This window comes from Macrotis lagotis, chromosome 1 (genome assembly GCF_037893015.1).
Source record: "Macrotis lagotis isolate mMagLag1 chromosome 1, bilby.v1.9.chrom.fasta, whole genome shotgun sequence".
Lineage (NCBI taxonomy): Eukaryota > Metazoa > Chordata > Mammalia > Peramelemorphia > Peramelidae > Macrotis > Macrotis lagotis.
The window spans coordinates 131,078,315-131,098,495 of NC_133658.1; the positions used below are offsets into that span (position 1 = coordinate 131,078,315).

Below are 20,181 nucleotides of genomic sequence, written 5' to 3' on the forward strand. Positions count from 1 at the left end.
CTACGATGATGTCATTCCTTTCTCTAAGACAGATAAAGCGTGAGTGGTAGAGCACCAAAGGCCCGCCCATCCCGACTCCGTCCTTTCATTGGTCGAGAGAGACAACACGTCCGGGGAGAGCAAAGCGTCTCGCCCCTTTTCTAGCCGGACTCCGCCTTTGCGAAGGGTGGGGAAACCGGAGTTGGACCTGTTGACGAAGTCCCGCCCCTCGGGAAAACTCGCGTCCTCTCCGGGGCTCCTAGAATGCGAGCGATCACGTCACTCCTGAGGCTACGCCGCTCCGGACCCGCAGCATGCGCTCTGCCGCACTCCGCGAGGCCGGGCCCGGCAGGGCCGAGGCCGGGGGCCTGGGATGCTCGCGCGCACCCCGACAAGAGGCTCAAGGGCAGCCCCGACCCCCAGGGCCGCCCGATCCCGCCACGCTCACGCCTTTCCCGTCATTCTTACAGGTCTTCAGAAGTGAGTCAGATGACCACGGAAGGCATGAATTTCCCCAACCACAGAATGAATATTAGAGCTGAAAGGATCGCCTTGTCTGGGGACTTGTTGAGGCAACTTGGTCCCAGAGATGCCGGACTTTTGCTATTATCATGGAGATTATTGTTCTTCTGAGGAATAAAATCAAACTGAGCATTTAGCGAAGTCTAGTAATTAGCAGCAGCGGGGGGGGGGGGGGGGGGGGGCAGTGGGGGCCTTGCCAGGGTTGCCTTAACTATACGGACAGGTGCTCTCCTCCATTCCTGCCCTCCAGGCAAAGTGCTAGGCTCCCAAGGTCTGAAGCATGGGATTCTGGACTGGAAACAATCTCCGAGGTCCCTCAGTCTGAAGCCTGGTGAAAATTAAGCTTCATGGAACACAAGAGCACACATCCAGGGCCCTAGCTGGACATCCCTGAAGCACCTGCAATTCAGACAGTGTAGGCCGGCAGTCCCAATGCCTACACAACCCAAACGGCTTCCATCTCTTCTCCGGCTACCAAGTGTGGCGGGGACCATTCGAAGCCTATCATATGATGACTGTGCATAGGGAAGTGACACAAAAGCTTATCTGTCAAATGCCTCAGCAAGGAGACCTATTTTAGCTCAAACGTTTTGCCAGAAATGGAATTGGAGAATGAGAGGAAGAGGGAGAGTGTTGTGAAACCGTTCTGAAACAAAACTTCAGTCCCCAAGTTAAAGTATCATTCTACTTCAGATCTGTCTCTCCCTTAACTATAACAACCAACCTACCTTGCCCCCTCCAAAAAACTACCCCAAACCCAAAACCACCTAAAACCAAAAAAAACCTGTCCCTTAAAAACCAAACCCCCCAAAAGCAAGCTAGAAGTAAAAATTCCAGTTTAGTGTCTGCAAATAATTTTTCTCTTCATAATCTTACCTAAGGTTATGATTTGAGAAGTTTTTAGCACTTACAAAATAACCTAAGATACAGATTTTGATCCATCTGTAATCTCTGTAGGCTTCCTGAATTATATAATAAAAACTTCAAAATAACTTGTCTCAAGACATACCTGTAACTTAAGACCTTTCATCATACAAAGCAAAATTAATTATATGAAAACATTTTCCCCTAAAGAATGAAAAAAATCACTTATATTAATTAAATTTACTTACAATCTGTTCTCTAAATAAAAGTGGGCCCTTGCAAATTTGTTCAGCTTTATAGGCACTACCAATAAAGCTTAAAAAAGAAGACATCAATTCCCAAACCACTGGCTGACCAAGAAAAACAAATATATTTTTCCATTTCTTGAATAATTTCAATTGTCAAAGATTTGGTAGCTACTAAATTTTGGACACACACAGACAAAACAATCCAAGAATCCATTGTTGAAAAGATTTTTTTTTTGAAAAATAATTCTTTTCTGTGTATGTTAATAAATTTGTAGTTAACATTGGGAAAAATCAAAACAAAAAATAAACCACACAAAATGGAAAAGAGAAAGACAAAGGCTAACTCAAGGCAGCTACTGGAAATTAAAAAAATTTCAGGACTATTATTATATACTAAACTAAACTAGAACTGTATTTTATTAAAAAAAAAAGGGGGTGGGGATTAGATCAAGACAGGTAGTACTTACACTCCCTGTTTTGTAGTATTACTCTACAAGCAAAAGCTAGAAGTTTTACAAAGGGTTTTGGAAAGTGTATGGTGCCATCTACTGGAAATGAAGCAATTATTAAATATAAAACATGATGGAATTTCTAACTGTTAGACATTTTTATTCAAAACATGTGTTTTAGATGTGTTACAACTAATAGCTTAAGATAAATATAAAGTAAAGCTTTAAAAATACCCTAACATAATGAGGAGTCTTGTTTAATTTTTCTATTTATATTCTTAGCATCTTGCCTTGGGCATAGTAGGCACCTAATATTTTTCAAACATTTCAAACATAATTTTAAGGTAAAAATAAAAGTATGTATAAAAGCAATCTTTTTATAATAGATTATTTCAAGATTATTAACCATTATCTTTGTAGTATTTTTTGAATATGACTTTTCAAGAAGACTTAAGGAAATATTTAGAATTATAGGATCTGAGAATTGGATAGCCTTAAAGGCTATCTCTAATCTAACCTACCGCTCAATGTAGGAATCTTTCCTACAGTATATCTGAAGAATGGTCCCCTAGCTTCTGTTTGAGCAATTTGGTTGTAAAAAATTCACTCCTTCACAAGGCAACCCATCCCATATTCAGAGAGTTGTTAGAAATTTCTCCTTTATCTTAAGTTGAAATTTATCTCCCTATGGCTTTGACCCAGTGTTCTTAATTCTGTGCTCTTGAACAACATAAGTATATTTTCTTCTCCATGCTAGAGCTTCAAATATATTTTACAAACAGGGTTAGCCTTACACATAGGCAGAGTAAGTGGCCATATAATGTAATCTGATGTTAAGGATCTCAAAAGTTTCTTATGTATATAAATAAGATCTTAATCTGGGATTTATGACCACTAGCCCTGTCTTCTTTTCTGGAAAAATCCCATTTTAAAATATTTTATCCCACTATTCTTATGCCCATTATTCTTATATATTGATGAATTTGCCTTTTCAATGGTGCAGATTATCACCCATTCATGTTTTCTCCTCTTGTGTTATTCTTTTCCAGATTCTTACAAAAATCTTTCATATAGGATCTAAACAACTTTCTAGAGGTATCTGCTCATTCAAAGGATCAAGGGATCCTGTATACATTAAAGGGCATTCATTTAGTATAAATCCCATATTTTGCTTTTTAAAATACTATAATAGATAATAAAGTACCAAAAATAGAAATTTAAACCTATGAAAAATAAAGTTCCAAGAAATATCAAAATTAGAGTAAGTAGTAATCTAATGAATAAGAATTAGAAGACTGTAATCTACAAAAAAAGATAATCCTAAAGTGAACATTTTGACTGCTAAAGAAAATTCACAACGCTAGCCTATATTTTGTACATCTATAGCATATCTGTATTATATAAATACAACAATGATTCTTGTTGAAAAACCTGCAGTAATATGGCAACAAGGCAATATTAATTCACTGTGCGTCCTGCTTTTTTGGTTGCAGAACATATGATCATTGTAGACATATGCCTAAACTGGGTTAAGGAGGAGGCAATCTATTACCTAAGACACAGTAGTAAGTATATGAAGGGAATGTTGGGTATAATCTGCGACACATACCATAGAATTTAATTTAGGAACATAGATTTTTTAGGAATGGATAGGTAAGGTGTTCATGATTTGTACTTTCATTTTCTCATCCTTGCTATTAACTATTAACCTACTATACTCACTCTACCACCTTTCTCAATGAATTTAGCAACTGGCTCACATTTCTTCTCCTTGTCCCCTACCATAATTTTCAATATTAATGTATGTCCAAAACTGCATTTATTATCTTTTCACCTAAACTCTTCCTTCTGTTTTCATTATTTCTAGCAGTGGCACAACCAATTTTCCTTCTTTCACCTAATTCTATCAGTTACCAAGTCTTGTTGATTCTAACTTTGCTGTATTTCTGTTTCCCCTTCCCTTCCCATATCACTTTCTTACGGTATGGTTACATCATCATACTGGTCTCCATCTACTAGACTCTCTAGTTTATATAAAGTCTTTCTAAAATGAAGCATTCATTTCCAAAAATGCATTAAGTAGCCAGCAATATGCAATGTGAACTAGAATTATTAAGGCAGGGAGGCAAATTTGATCTGAGTCTTGGAGGAATGTAACAATATGACTCATGGCTGGAATATGACCAGGGAAGGGTATCCTTGATTCAAAAGGAACAGTTTAGATAAAGGAGATAATGGAGCAAAAGGATCTATCATGAGTCATTCTTGACTTTTCCTTCTCCTTCAACCCTTTATATTCAATCAAGTCATATTGCCAAGTTATGTTGATTCTACCACTACATCTCTCACATGATTAATTTATTAATTCTTATTTCCATTCACAGAACTTCTATCCTAGTTTGGGTCCTCATTACCATTCACAGGAACTACTGTAATAATCACTTAATTGGTTATGTTGCCTCCATTCTGTCCTCCTTTCCTATTTGTCTTCCATAAGCTGCCAAACCATTATTTCTATATCATAGATGCAACCATGCCACCTTTACTCAAAAATTTCAATGACTCCTCCCTTCTCTAGTAAAATATAAAATCCTCATACTGACCTAAGTCTGTCTACAACTTAAATTATATTTTTATACCTTTCTGGTCTTATTTCATCATGTAGTTTTGGTGATAGTCAAACTGGTCTGTTAGTTGTTTCCTGTGTACAGTATTCTATCTCCTATCTATGTGACTGTGTACAAGAGTTCTCCATATCTGGAAAACATTCCCCACCTTCCTCCCCTCTGCTCCACAGAATTCTTACCTTCCTGAAAAACACCAAGGCCATGCTACCTCGTAAATGAGGACTTTCTGTCTTCCCCACTTACAAGGATGCTTTATAGGAATTTTCTCCTTCTTGAAATTGTTGTTTCATTGTGTCAAACGGTGACTCCATTTGGGGTTTTCTTGATAAAGATACTGGATTGGTTTGCCATCTCCTTCTTCATTTGACAGATGAGGAGCTGAGACAAATAAGGTTAAGTGACTTGCCCAGGGTCACAAAGCTATTAAATGTCTAAGGATGGATTTGACCTCCGGAAGATGTCTTCCTGACTTCACACCTGGTGTTCTATCTATTGTGTCACCTATTTGCCCTTCCTGAAATTACTCTATTCATTTATATGTATGTATAATGTGTATTCCTCCAGTAGAATATAATCTCCTTGAAGGTAGGAACTGAATTACTTTTGTATTTCTATCTATAGTGCTTAGTACAATGGTTTGCACATTAGTAGGTGCTTCAAAATATTTGCTGAATGAATTAATGAAGAGTAAAGAATTACATGAACTAATAGGATGAGAGAAGGACTAAATTTGGATGAAGACAGGAAAAAAATAGAAGCAGTCAAAACAACACTTCTAAATCGTCTGAGAACTCTGACGCTGGAGTCCTTTGCTACATTCCCAGGTTTAATATGGCTATTTTGGTAAATCAGTTTTGCATAACCCAACTCACTCTAGCATCAGCCCACTCAAGTCATCAATGCAATAACTGATTTAAAAACATATACAATAAGAGGGAATTAAGAAGTAGAATAATTTTCTGACTTCAAACACAAATGGATACATATTTTCTATACATACATGATTCATGGATTAACTTCCTAGGAAACCACAAGTGGTTGGGGAAACTAATATGTGAGAGAAAAGGTGTGCAAAATTCTCCAGGCCTCTCAGTGTGTCTTCAGGGACTAGTCTGGAGAATTACTTTTGCACTGGCTCTGGCAACAAGTTGCCAGTTCTTTGCATAGAGTGAATTAGATGGGCACTCTGAGTAGAGCTAAAGGGCTGTCATCTTCTATTTGACAGACAGTGGTCCATGATATCTGGCTCCTCAGTTTACTTCTGCTTACAGCTGCTCAGATCCACTCTGGACCTCCCTTTTGATTCAGCCTCCTTATCCCTTATAACTATTTTTCAAACTCTCCCCTCTTTCTCTTCTCATCTTTTTCCATATTTCCAATACCTGACACATTGCCTTACCCCAATATACAAATCTTTCAGAATTCTGACATCCTAAAGCTTTCTAACCCCTTTCATAATTGTGGGCTTTTGAAGCTGTGTTGAGCCCTCATTAAAGGAGACATCCCATTACTCAATACTATAAACACTTCAAAAATGTTTTTTTTCTTCCTTCCTTCCTTTCTGTTTTCAAACCACCCAAATAGTAGAATATGGATGTCTTCATAGAATGACAGAATCTGAATTGGAAATACCTGGAAATCATCTGGTTCAGGCCACATCAGGAACAAAGAATCTCATCTACATCATCTCTGATAAAGGATTTTTCAGTAGCCACATAAGGCTGTCATGCAAGTCTGATAGTCTACTTTTTGCTCTAGCGAGTCTTAAAGGTACCAGACAGTTGCTGGACTTTTCTTTCAAAGAAAAGACAATTAATAAAAGTTATTTTTCTGTCTAGTCTGACCCACCTGCTCTGGCATCACTTCTCCTTCTTCATGGTTTTGATCTTATAGTTAACAAGTTCCAGAAGGCTTTCCTCTATTTGTCAATTCCTTGCTCTGTGGTCCTTCTACAGTGCTGTTCATCCATCAGGCCCAGCATCTGCTTTCTCAGATCCTATCCCAGACAGCTAAGCTCCTGAAGGAAGCAAAGCTGTGGCACCATGATGTCTGTGTCTACTATAGCTTCATGTTACTGAACTTCAGTTCATGAAAATACTTTTGTCATCCTGCACTCATGACATCTCCTCTCAAGTCCACTGCCCACAAGATACGCTATATGTGCCTTGAACTCCTGTCTGACACTGAGGTCACCCCTCCTAAGCTGCTCCTCTTACCTCAGAATGAACCTCCAGTCTTGGAGGAGATGATCCTCCACTTGTTCTCTTGATTCCATCTCCCATTCTCCTCCAAGAGCTTGCCCATTGAACATTCCTTTTTTGCTCATGTTCAGTTTCTCTTTATCTACTTGATCCTTCCCCGATCCCTAGAAACTTGTTCAGGTCTTCTCTACCCTTTAAAAAAACAAAAATTCCCTTGACCCCAGTCAGTTGGTCAGTCAGTCAACAAGCATTGTATTCATTCAGTATTTGCTTTTGTGTTGTGCTTTGTGGTAAACATTAGAAAGCCAAAGAAAGACAAAAGTCTCTGCACTCCCACTCTCCTACCATCCTAAAGCTGACTCTTTTTTGACTGATAAATTCAAATCAAATTAGATAATCTTCATAGAGTGCTAAGCCACATCTGGCACACTTGTTCTCTTCTCCCTAAGCTACTAGAACACCATCTACATTCATTTCCATCATTATGCCACCACCCATTCTTTCTGAATTCTTTGTCCTAGAGAATGATCATCAGAATGGGAACTAAAAAACAGAGATGACAGAAAAGGAAAAGTAGGACAGAAAGAAATAAGCATTTATACTAAGTATCATATGTAAGCTATGTAATATAGGACCTAATATGTGGCAAGCACTCTTTATAATTATTATCTTATGTGATTCCTATAACCACCCTGCAAGGTAGGCCCTATTATTACTTTGTCAGGTGAGAAAACTGAAGCAAACACAGGTTAAGTGCCTTGAACAGGGATCCATGACTAGTGTCTATGTCTACTACCAGATTTGAAATTGGATCTTCCTGATTTAGGAAGTCTGTGAGTTTGTGATTTCTGTAAAAAAAAAAATCACAGGGAATGATAGAGGGCTAGCTGGCCTGAAGACCAGCAAATATCCTGAATTTTTAAAAAGGGAAGGAAGGGGGAATAAACTTTATATAGTATCAACTAAGTGTTAGGCACTATTCTAAGCACCACATAAATCTTCTCATTTGATCCTCACAACAATCCTACAAGTAAAATGTTATCATCCCTAAATTACAGTTGAGGAAATTGGTTCTCCTAATTCTAGACCCAGTCACCTGGGCTGCCAATAAAAGAGAAAGGCAGTGTATTCTTCAAGCACAAACCTATAATAAGCCTGGCAAAAAACCTAGAATATGTTAATAAAAGGGAAATGTGTGGACACATGGAAAGGGAAGTATGGGTTCACTATGAACAAGATTAAACATTAGACAAACTTCATTTCCTTTTCTGACAGGATATTGGACTGAACAGATAAAAAATATGTCGGGGTAGAGCATACTCAGATGTTAGTTTAGCAAAGCATTTTCAGAAAGTCTCATATAGCCAAAGAGGGTCAATGGGAAGGAGAGAGTAGGCTGATAGAAGAGATGAGTGGATTTAGAACATTTAGGACTAGAGTTGATGGGCTGATACCATCTTGGCAGAAATCCTTGACAATGGTATGCTTAAGGATTTTGTCTTTAGAAATGTTTAGTTTAACATTCTTTATCAGTGATCTGGATGAAGAAATAGCTTGCTTATCAAATCTGCAGATAACATCAAATTAGGATGCATAGTCCATATGCTGGGTGACAGAATTGGTTTCCAAAGAGATTTCAACAGGCCTAAGTGGAAAGCTGAATTTGATAAGGGGAAATTTAGTTGGAAGAAATAGAAAGTTCTTCAACATGGGCTAAAAAAGAAATCAACTGCACAAGGAGTTATGGGTTAAGGAAGTCATGCATAATCAAGTATGGGAAATCATGGCTAGGTACCAATAGATGTGTAAAAAGTTAGCAGTAGTTTTAACATCATCAGGCTTGTTGCTTAGGAATGTTATTTTAGTAGTTATAATAAAGATGGAATGGGAGAAAAAAAGATTGAAGACCAAATAGGAATCTGCCATGAAGTGGTCTGGGCTTGAATTAGGATGACAGTCTTGTAATGGAGAGGGAGACACAAACAAGACGGATACAACAGATTTAAGAGAAATTGTGGAAGAGAATCAGTGCAGCTTAGCAAATGACTGAATGTTAAGGGTAAGGAAGAGGAATGAGTCTGGAATGACTGAAGTTTCAGTGAAGACTGGGAGAATAGTGACATCATCAAACATTAGGGAAGCTTAGAGGAAGGATAAACTGGGGAGGGAGGGAATTATTAGATTTTGGAGGGGGTATATTAAGTTTGAGATGTATATGGAACTTCCAGGATACGAATAAGCTGTCTTAAGACAATATATAAATGACAATTGTCATTTTGAGAATTCTGCAAATTTTATCACACTTCCAGTGTCACAGAACTAAAACTAGTAGGATTTAGGGCAAGGAATTTCTGATCAAACATAACCGGTATCCTTCTACAATGCTCTAAGCCAATTCAACTGTATCATTATGGTGCTAACATTTAGAATTGGGGAAAGCAGTGGGTGGACCAAATTGGAATACAGGTGGCCCTAGTATGGTAACTAGTTCTGATACTACCTGGGTAACTTCTTTGCATCTTAGTTTCTTTTTGTGTCAAATGAAGGAGCAAGATTAGATAATCTCTAAAGTTCTTTTCCCAGTTCTAGGGGTTTATTATTATTCTTGGAGAAATAAATCTAGAAAACAGGGCAGTGGGGGGGGCTTTGTTTTATTTTTAAAATTTAGTTCATAACTTATCTATTTCTGAGTACCTTGTTCTTAATACATATAAAAGTTTAAAAGTGTAAGGTTTAACATCAAATTTAGCTTCACAACTTTTCTGAGTATCTTGTTCTTAACATGTATAAAATTTTAAAAGTACAAAGTTTAACATCAAACTTTGTAAGTTCTTTCATTACACACTTATTATGGACATGGGAGAATTCAAAAGAACACAAAATAATTATAGTCTCAGATGAAATTCCTGTAAAAATGAAAGGTTGGGATGACATTTTAGAAGTTTGACTCTAAAATTCTATAGTTCTGATCTTATGTTTTTGTTTTTCTTTGGAGAAGTTGTTTTTTAAGTTATTTTTCTAACTTTCTTCTACTCAAGTCTCATTTCAATAAGCAGGGAGTGGAGGTGACTTGGGGTTTCTAATAATTACACTGATGGAAGATAAGCACTCAAAGAGTCTCACATAAGATGGGAAAAGCTTTGAGGACAGGGCTAACAACATACTCTGTACCTAATGAGCTAAGACCACTGCAACTCATGAAGTCAATCTAAGGAGCTGTGGAAAGGCTGTGCTTTGCATTTATTCAAGAGGTAGTCATATCAATTATTTTTTATGAACATTTACTCAGCATGATTCTGCCCTTATGACCCATCTTAGAAAAAATAGAAGCTCCAGTATAACAACTTCATTGGCATATAACAGCATTCAGACTCTAGTGCAGGGGTATTTAGATTTGGAGGTGCACCAATCTCTAAGGAATACACAAATTTCAGGGGTTCTGTTAAACTTGAAGAAAATAAATTTTATATTAATTTTCACTCACTGAAATGAAACATTTCTTTCAAATATAATTCAAAAAAAGAATTAACCCTTGCTCTAGTGCACAACTAGAAAGGGAGAAAAATAGAGCTGTTTGGTCTCTCTTTAGACAGTTCTATCTGGATTGGTAGCTAGACTTCCTTTTTAAAAAACAACAAAAGCAGAAACAAAAAAATCTAAGACTGGCATTATCAAGTGAATGGCTAGCATTTTGCTATAGGATATACTTGAAATACCTTCTTATTCAATGGGTCCAACCTAACACTGTCAGTTCTAAATTGTCTTTATTAACAGGAATAGGATACAGAATACAGAGTTTGGTTTTTAAGAAGCATCATGATTTTTCACCCAGAAAAGTTATCATTCTAACTCAAACATTATTCTGCATTCTTAAAGTATGCATAAATTGATAATCATGGAAGCAGTAGAAAGCAATACCGAGTGGGAAAAGCTTCCGGAATTAATATCTGGCACTGGCTAATTCATAAATGGACAATAAATGAATGGTAAAAGTTTTCTGTCCTTGCATTTGGATATCTGAAAGTATGTAAAAATATTCAATTCAAAATTCTATCACTATAATCTATCAAATTAAACTACAAAGACAGTACTGAATGGGATGACTTTTTTATGTTGGTAAATAACTATATATTCAATTCTATGAAATAATGATATGGGATATTTTCCATCTTTAGGACTTTAAGGGAGGTAGGCACATCATTTTATTTTTCATGGAATATACTTCCATGGATTATACTTTAAGAATTACTATCTGCAGTCAAACCTTAATACGAACAGAATCTCAGGTTCAAAGTTCCACAGGAAGATATTTAACAATATATTTAAGATCTAACAATGGATACTGCAAAAATCAAAACACTCAAAATGCAAAAATTATAAATGGGAAAGTCATTCCACAAAAATTAATCTTGGCGAACAGTTAGTGGCACAGTGGATAGAATACCAATCTTGGAGTCAGGAAGTCCTGAGTTTTCTGACCTCAGACACTTACTAGCTGTGTGATCCCGGACAAATCACTCCTATTGCCTTGCCCAAAAACCCAATTAATCTGAGATACTTTTCAATTAAATGATTGGTTAAGCAATAATGTTCATTATTGTCTTGGTCTTGGGGTCCAGGTGAAAGGGAAGTAGGTCTCTGGAGTCAGAACTTGAGTTGACTAGAATGGTCCTGCCCATCAAGAATGGGGTTATTATGGTCAAGTCATGAGGCATTTCTAAACCTTAGTTTTTGCACTAATAAATGATAATTGTACAATTTGCTTGTAGTATGTACCAGAATGGAGGAAGATGTTGAGATCATTTGGTGTGCTACAAAAATGGACCAGGCAGGAAGTGATGAAGTTCTGAAGTCTGTTGGTAGCAAGGAAAGTAGAGATAATGATGAATGAGAGGGAAGAGTCAGTAAAAAGCAAAGAGTCAGAGGTTTCAAACAGTAGGGATAGGGCAACAGCAGTACTATCACTGAAGGGGCAGGGAAAAAAGAAAGGAAAATAAGTTTTATTAACATTTTGAATATCAAGGGCTAGAGAGACAACTGTTCATCAGCACTAAAGGACAGGGTAGGAAAAAGCAGAAAGGGCTGGAGATGTAGTCTTGTGAATAGCCTACATGATATAATGTAAAATATGGGAAAGTAGAGTTCATCATCAGGAAAAAAAATTCTTGCTGGAAGTTTATGTTTAGGGGGCAGAAGAGGTAGAGGCAATTGTTTAGCAGACAATATAGCAGTGGTCAGAGAGGCAGAAGGAGAACTACTAGGGTATATTATCATCTAAGTCATGTGAAGCAGTTTTCAAAAGCTGGAGAAGTGCTGAAGATGATGAAGATGAAAGAAAGCCCATTTGGATCTGAAAATTGCCAGGTCATTTAGAATAGTAGTGGAAATGGAAGTTTGAGATGAGAGGGTGTGGTGAGAAACTAGAGGTAGTCAGTGTAGGCTATTCTTTCTGTCTGGCAGTAAAGATGAAGAGATATGATAGACTGAGAGGGCAGCAGGAAGAAATGAAGGTGGTTTTTAAACTAAGAGAGATGTGAGTTGTTTGTGGGGCTAGAAAAAAGGAGATTAGTAAAGCAAAGTCCTAGAGGCATCAGGACATGAAAACTGCAGTCAGGTAGGTCAAAACTGCCAAGAAGGAAGGCTATTCTATTCTCCAAGTAGAAAGAAGGGAAAGAGAATAGGTAACAAGAAAGAATTCTGGAAGCTACAGTAGCCTTTCTCAGTAATAAACAATGAATAATCAAAGTATTTTATCATCTTTTTGATTTAATAAAGCTTCAATTTTCTTGAAGGATTTTGCAAGGAGAAAAAATCCATATCTAAAGTAACAGGACATAAAGGTGAAAGCTCATACCTCCAAGTTTAATTAATTCTACTGAAACATATATTGTCATTCCATTAAAAACAAAAATAAAGATCTATTTTATCTCTAAATACTATTGAATTGTGTTGCTAGTGCCAATGGTAACTATATAATGACTATCTAAAACTGACGTTTAGGAAAACATGAAATCTCAACACACCCTATAACCTAAATTGACCAGCCTGAAACCCAGAGAGAGATCACATTATCAAAATACAGATGCCACAATTTAATTCTATTTAAAATCCCAAACTAGATTCTTCCTCCTATTCCTTGGACAATCAGAAGCATAGATATATTTCTTGGATCAAATTTTTCAGTGATCAAAATATTTGAACCATAAAAAGAAATTCTTTATTTTGGACAACTTGAATCCAACAACAGATTATTAAAAAAAAAAAAGTCCAGTGGGTAGGGGTGGGAAAAGGTGTCCATGAAGCAAATGACTCACACAGGATTAGAAATAATTGAAATAAGTTTGAAAAATTCCTGAAATGAGATTTTTTTTCCTAAAAGAAAGAAGTAAATCTTTCTTCCTTTGAGGCAGGGCAAGCATTCCGAGACACTTCATAAATAAGATTATCTTGCTCTTCAGGAAGAGAGAAGAGACATCCTGTTTTTGATATACAATTAAATATACTATCCTCTGTTGTGACCAAGTGGTGGAGAAATCACTCTTCAACAGTACAATCTAGACATCAAGCAATAAAATCCAAAGGTCTGTTGAATCCACCTTTTCTATTCATATATTGCCTGTGATGGGAGGAAAAAATTCGATGTTGTTAAGAAAAGCATTCTTATAAGACTAAAGTCAGTGGTTGTGTTCAATATATTCTTCAAGTTTGTGATGAGGCACTATTCAAAAATAGCTTAATTCTTAACAAAAAGAGAAAAAATTACCCAAGTCAAAGTCTATCAGAAAAATTACCCAAGTCAGAGTCTATCAGATTTCTTTAAAATATAAAACATAAATCATAATAGAAGAAAACTCAAGAGGAGGACAGCAGCAAAGGAAAAGGAAGGAGACTTCAAGGTCATCTCAAATAAAAATTCAAAATTCATATTAACTTTAAATAAAATTCAGAAAAGTTTAAAGAGGTATACAAGAATTTAACAATGGATTGGATTGATGATTAAAGAATGCTATGGCCAAATTTAGAATTATAAACTCTAAATTAATCTGAATGCTTCCTTCCTCCTTTATGCACTTTGTAATAAAAGGGAAAAGCAAGATTTCTAGTATTACAATGTGTCTCCACTGAGTACCAATATACCAGTACACTAGTACAGTGGTCATAAAAATATGCAAATCTATTGGTTATTTGAAGTCTTTACTTTAAATCAACATATAACCCAATTTATAAAGATAGTTTTCTAATAACTGGTCATTTTCAAAGATAAAATTAAAGGGGACAAAATTTGAAGGGCTAGAATTGGGTTATAGGTGAGGAATGGGGGAAGGGGGAACAACAAGGGGGGGAATAGGGGGAAGGGGGAAACAAGCAAATATTCAACTGTAAATCATGATGCAACTCTAAAATGTCAAAATACAAGAAAGAGCACCCCACATATAAACTGGGAACAACTACAGTGGACTAGGCTTTAAGTTTCTCCAAATGATTATCCTGGAACAGAAGTGTTTCTTTCTGATATGTAATATATTATTAGCTTAATCACAACAAAGCTAGGAACCTATAGTATAGATTGGGAAAATATACATACCTGTACTTCCTCTTCTGAGACACATTTATGGCATATGCATTTACAGAACCATCAACTTTTTTCCCCTGAAAAAACAGAACATGAAGGGCACAGTAAGTTCTTTCATTAAAGTTTCTTATTGAACTATGAGCTTTATTGGATATTGTAGATCTTCTAGCTGTGGAAAGATTTTTTTTTTTTGGAAGGCAAATGGGGTTAAGTGGCTTGCCCAAGGCCACACAGCTAGGTAATTATTAAGTGTCTGAGACCGGATTTGAACCCAGGTACTCCTGACTCCAAGGCTGGTGCTTTATCCACTACGCCACTACGCCACCCCTGTGGAAAGATTTCTAAGGGGATTGCTAAGGGATAAAGAACAGAGTATTTGTTTATTGCTCCTGGTAGCAATCAGTAGCCAAAGCTAGGTAGTGCAGAGGATAGAATACCAGGCCTGGAGTAAGGAAGACCTGACTTCTAATCTGAGCTGAACTCAGAAATGTACTAGCTGTGTATTAAATGTATCAGTTTCCTCATCTACAAAATGAGATGGAGAAGTTAACAGCAAACCACTCCAGTATCTTTGCTAAGAAAACCCCAACTAGAGTCACACAGAACTGAACCTGACTGAAACAATAACAAAAAGTAATCAATAGTCACAGGTTCCCCCCATTCTATGTTCAAACTTACATGGGAAGTATATTTATTATATTCTTACTATTCATAACTAAGAAACATTTCTCTTTAGAGATCAAACTTAAAAGTTAATTATCCTGCTACTTGATATCATTTCTAGTTTAGGTAGAATAAGTTCTAGGTAAGGGGCAGCTAGGTGGCACAGTGGTTAGAGTAACAGCCCTGCGGTCAGGTGGCCTCCGACACTTAATAATTACCAAGCTAGTCACTTGGGCTAGTCATTTAACCTCATTGCCTTAAATAGATAAAATTTTTAAAAAAGAGGGTCCTAGGTAGACAATGCATATAGTAATTCCTTAATTTATCTGAACAACAACAAAATTATCAGATGAATTTAGAAAGGATTATGAGAATATGACTCCTCTTAGGAACTTATGTATCAAACATCATCTTCAAATTACAGTTATTATATGTTTAGCCAAGTTTTAAAGCTATTGAATTTTACATATGAGATACAAAAAAGTAAACTATCAATGCACTGAATTGACTTAAGTACTTACCCTTTATAATTGTAAAATGCAAATAATTAATATTCTTCTCCATTGTCTACTCTTTTGTCCATTTATGCTTTAAATATCTGTTTGCATCAGTGATATCTGCTTTAGATTATGAACTCCTAGAACACAGGGATTGTGTCTATTTAGAACAGAACTTTGTATAACATCTACTGTTAATACCAGGAATAATACTCATCTTGTGTATGTTGGCATCAAAACAACAAAAAGCATCATTTATTTCCATACTAAGAAAAGTATGTAGACTTTTATGATGATCATATCATATTAGAGAGTTGCTTTATATGGGAAAAGATAGCTGTCAAAGTATTTAAAGCACTGTCATGAGAAAGAATAATGTTTTAAGTTTGTTTGGTTTGGTTCCTGAGAATTTTTAGAATTAGGACAACGTGCAGATGTTGCAGAGGCAAATTTCAGCTTGACATGAGTAAAAACTTCTACCTATCAAAGCTGACCAGAAGTGGAATGAGGTTTGCTATCACTAGAAATCTTCAAAGAAATGTATCTGATTACTTGTCAAGATTAAGATAAAAATTGGAATATATAATTCCCAAAGTCCCTTCCTATTCAAATTAAGGGCTAATACAAAAACCTTCAGGAATACTAAAAATATACCCTCTTTGTCACATATCTTTCTGAAAGCATCACAATCTCTGAATGACTTAGAAGAAAAAAAAATTCACTTTAAGGTCTTCCATCAATTTAGAATTCATTATGTGCCAAGTATTAAGGCCTTGGTTTTAACAGACAAAAAATAAAACACAGGTCTTATTTTCTAGAAATTTATCTTCATCTTATACACACTCTATCTTTCATCTCTGTCTTTGAGGTCTGTCATCCTCTGCCTAGAACATGTTCCCTCTTCACCTTTTCTAGACAATTCCTTTGACACCATCCCTCGGCAACACTTCTTCTTTTGAAGTTCACATTATTATCAAAATTTCCCACTCAATGAGGATTATGATGGTGATTGCCAATAACCCTCCACATTCTCCCAGGGCATTCTCCATCCTTTCTTAAGAAGTCCTCCTTTCCTCCTCAACTCCTACATTTATGTTAGAGATATGCATATTGATATTTTTTTCATCTAATCTGTCAATTCATCAATCTCTTAAATCCCTGGATTTACCCCTTCATTCCACCTCAGTCACAGAATGAGATGGTCACATACTGGATTTCACAAATTTTCATTCCTCTTCCTTAATAAAACAAAACAAAAAAACCCCACAACAACAACCACCACCAAAGACCAAATCTCTTGTTATTTCTCTGACCAAGAGCTCCCATCATTACATCTTCTTAAACCTCTTCTTTGCCCTCCTTCAATCCTCCCACTCCTCAGTAATTTCTTGAGTCATTAACCCTACTCTGCTTTCACTTTTCTTTCTCTTCCCAATTCCAACCCTATAGTTAACTAATTCAACATCACATTATCCAAACCTTAGCAATGAATTATTTTCACCATTTGCTTCCTTCACTCTTATACTACTGAAGTGGACTAGAGGGTATAGAACTAGAGAAGTCACAAGAATGCTGACTAGGAACACTATACATTCTTGTTATACAACTTCAACTGGGACCTCACTACAGCAAGACAATGCTTCTATTGCTTTGTATCTGGTTGCCATTAACCTCACTTTCCATAGAATTAATTCATTTAAGAATGGATTATGACAAAACGATTGCTCCCTTCTCTCTTCAAGTCTCCCACACATCCTCCTGCCCACCTCTCTGCTGAAAATCTCAATTTTCATTTTGCTGAAAAAGTTGAGGCCAATTGAATTCCTTCTTCTCTTGTTCTCATCTCAAAACATCTTGATATCATCTGTCACTCTCTCCTCTTTCCCCCAGTTTCTCAGAATAAAATGACACATCTCTTTACTAAGAACAACCTCTCTGCATTTGAGCCTATCCTTTCTGTATTTCTTGATAAGACTGCAACTTCAAACACCACTCACCTCTAAAATTCAACCTCTCCCTACTTTCTTGTTCCTTCTGACACTTAAAAACCCAAGTTTTCTCTATCCTTAACTAGTCTTTATTATCTCTTTAAGTTATCTAAATCTTCCCCCCCTTTTAAGTCAAAAGTTCCAAAAAAAACAAACAAACAAAAAAACAAAAACCCTAAACTAATTCCTTTTCTTCTCCCTTCCCTAAACCTTGGCAATCTGGCTTCCTAAACACTTTATTCAATTAAAATTATTCTTACCCAAGTTTAAAATGTCTCCTAAGTGCTAAATGAAATAGCTTTTTTGTCCTATGTGATCTCTCTGCTGAATATGACATTCTTTCTCAATTCCTTGACACTACATACACTTGGTTCTCTTCTAACCAATATGGGTTCCTTCTCTACATCTTTTGTTGTCTCATCATCCATATTCCTCTCTAATTTCGTAATATTCATATTACTCCGTAACTAGCTATTCCTGAAAGCTCTCAATTTCTCAGTTCCTATGGGTTTAATTACCATTTACATGCAGATTACTTCCAAATCTATATATTTAATCCTAGTCTCTTTCCCTGGATTTCAGGCTCACAAAACCAATGAGATATTTCAAATTGGAGATATTCCAAACCCAGTATGCTAAAAAACAAAGTTCAATATGATCCCCTCCCCCACTCCATGAGTTGACTATTTTCCTAAGTCCCATTGGCCTATATTTTCCCAAATTTGGATAGGAAACTATCCATCAGCACATATGCCTAGACTGTTAATTAGTCTCTAGATCAGGAGAGGAAAAAGTAAAAAATCCACCACTGACAAGTTCCAAAACACTCAAAATTCAGTTAGCTTAATAAATTGTGGACCAAAAACTATGAGACATCAGTTCTGGGAACTAAAAGTACAGTTTTAATATGTAAAACAGTTAGAAAGGTTTTATATAGGTCCCTATTATCTACTATGACAAATACCTAATAAGTATAGTACATATAGAAGTAGTATTATTTTTTTGTACTGTAAGAGAAGTTAAAGAAAGTATTATATGGAAGTTATCAGCAAATGAATTAAATCAACACTTGATCCAACCATTGTAGATCCATTCATAAAAGAAAGAAAAGATATAACAAATCAGCATCATTGTCTCCTCTCTGACACCAAATTTAGAACAAACTCAATACTTCTAAGAACACAATTGAATTTTCACACATTTCTTTAGACACAAATATGCTCTGCGCCACCTATAGGTTTATAATGATGGTCTATAATAATAGTTAACATTTATATAGCTTCATTATTACTGATTCTCAGGACTGTACATATATAATATCAGTTATAAGATACAAGCAGTTTATCTTCAATTTTGATTGCTAAAACGGCAAATTTACATCACCCCCCCCACATAAACATACAGTTCTACCCTAAATTATATAAGTACAACTATAATACATAATGATAATAGACTGTGTTTGTATCTTATTTCCCAAAAACCAATAAGCTCATGAGTACAGGGACCATGTATTATTAAGCAAAAGCACAGGAAAAGGAATTTCATTTGTTAAAATGAAATTTACTTAGGTGTGTATAAATTGAAGCTCCCAGGAGATTGTAAAAGGTTCCTGCATGTAAGAACTGAATTTTTCTTTTCATCTTTGTATCCCTAATAGTATATATTATATGCACCTAAAGTTTGTTGAACCTAACTAACTTAACTTTTCAAACGGATGTTGTGAGAATTAATTGCAATATTGAGAAAGTATTGTTGATAATGGTAAAGCTGAACGTTACTGTGGCAAAAACCAATATTTCATTGTAACATAAATGTTAAGTTAGATATCTGGTATTCCTTAAATATCCAACAATGTGTTCACTTAAAAAATGAGCCTGTCCAACAGGGGAATAAAAGGCCTCCTCACAGTTGATCTTGGGATTAGGCAGAGTCCAAAAGCACAATATATCCAAGATTCAGGTTATAAAGTTAAAAAAAAAAAGGAGAAAGCTATTTTAAAAGCAAGACTATATTTTGGAGAAATTAGGATTAACAATGTGTGTGTGTGTGTGTGTGTGTGTGTGTGTGTGTGTGTGTGTGTGTTTTGGTGAGGCAATGGGGTTAAGTCACTTCACCGAACTAGTTAGTATGAAGTGTCTGAGATTAGATTTGAACTTGGGTCCTCCTGAATCCAGGCCCAGTGCTCTATCCAATGCATCACTTAACTGTCCCTAGTTAATGGTTCCTTGATTGTAAAAACAATTTGATTTTTGACTATTGCATTAAAATATCTACAATAAATTAACAATATCATTATCCTATACCAAAGAATTAAATTCCATCTTCCTAAACCCATTTTAAAAAAGGCTATTTGGTAAAAATCATCAATCTAAGAAAAAAGGCTAAATATTTCTAAAATGCAAAATTATAGACTTCAAATTTTTTTCTTTCAAAAGTATATGCAAAAAAGATATTTAAAGATACTTTGTAGAGTTTTTCATCCTCAAATGAGAAATAAAGATTTTCTTTCCATTCATGTAAATATTTGTTAAGTACCTATGTGTTGGCACTAAGACTATAAAAAGAACTGA

The 20,181-nt window shown here is 35.8% G+C and overlaps 1 protein-coding gene across 1 annotated transcript in view; it reads right to left on the reverse strand.

The window, feature by feature from the left end:
* Positions 1-686: 686 nt before the first annotated feature.
* Positions 687-20,181, reverse strand: part of SNRNP27 (small nuclear ribonucleoprotein U4/U6.U5 subunit 27) — a 34,879-nt gene continuing 15,384 nt past the window's right edge. The window contains exons 5-6 of the mRNA XM_074208426.1: positions 14,476-14,540; positions 687-13,506 (exon numbers count right to left, since the gene is read on the reverse strand). Of these exons, the coding sequence (XP_074064527.1) occupies positions 13,452-13,506; positions 14,476-14,540 (120 nt within the window). The 3' untranslated portion in view covers positions 687-13,451. The remainder of the gene's footprint in view (positions 13,507-14,475; positions 14,541-20,181) is intronic.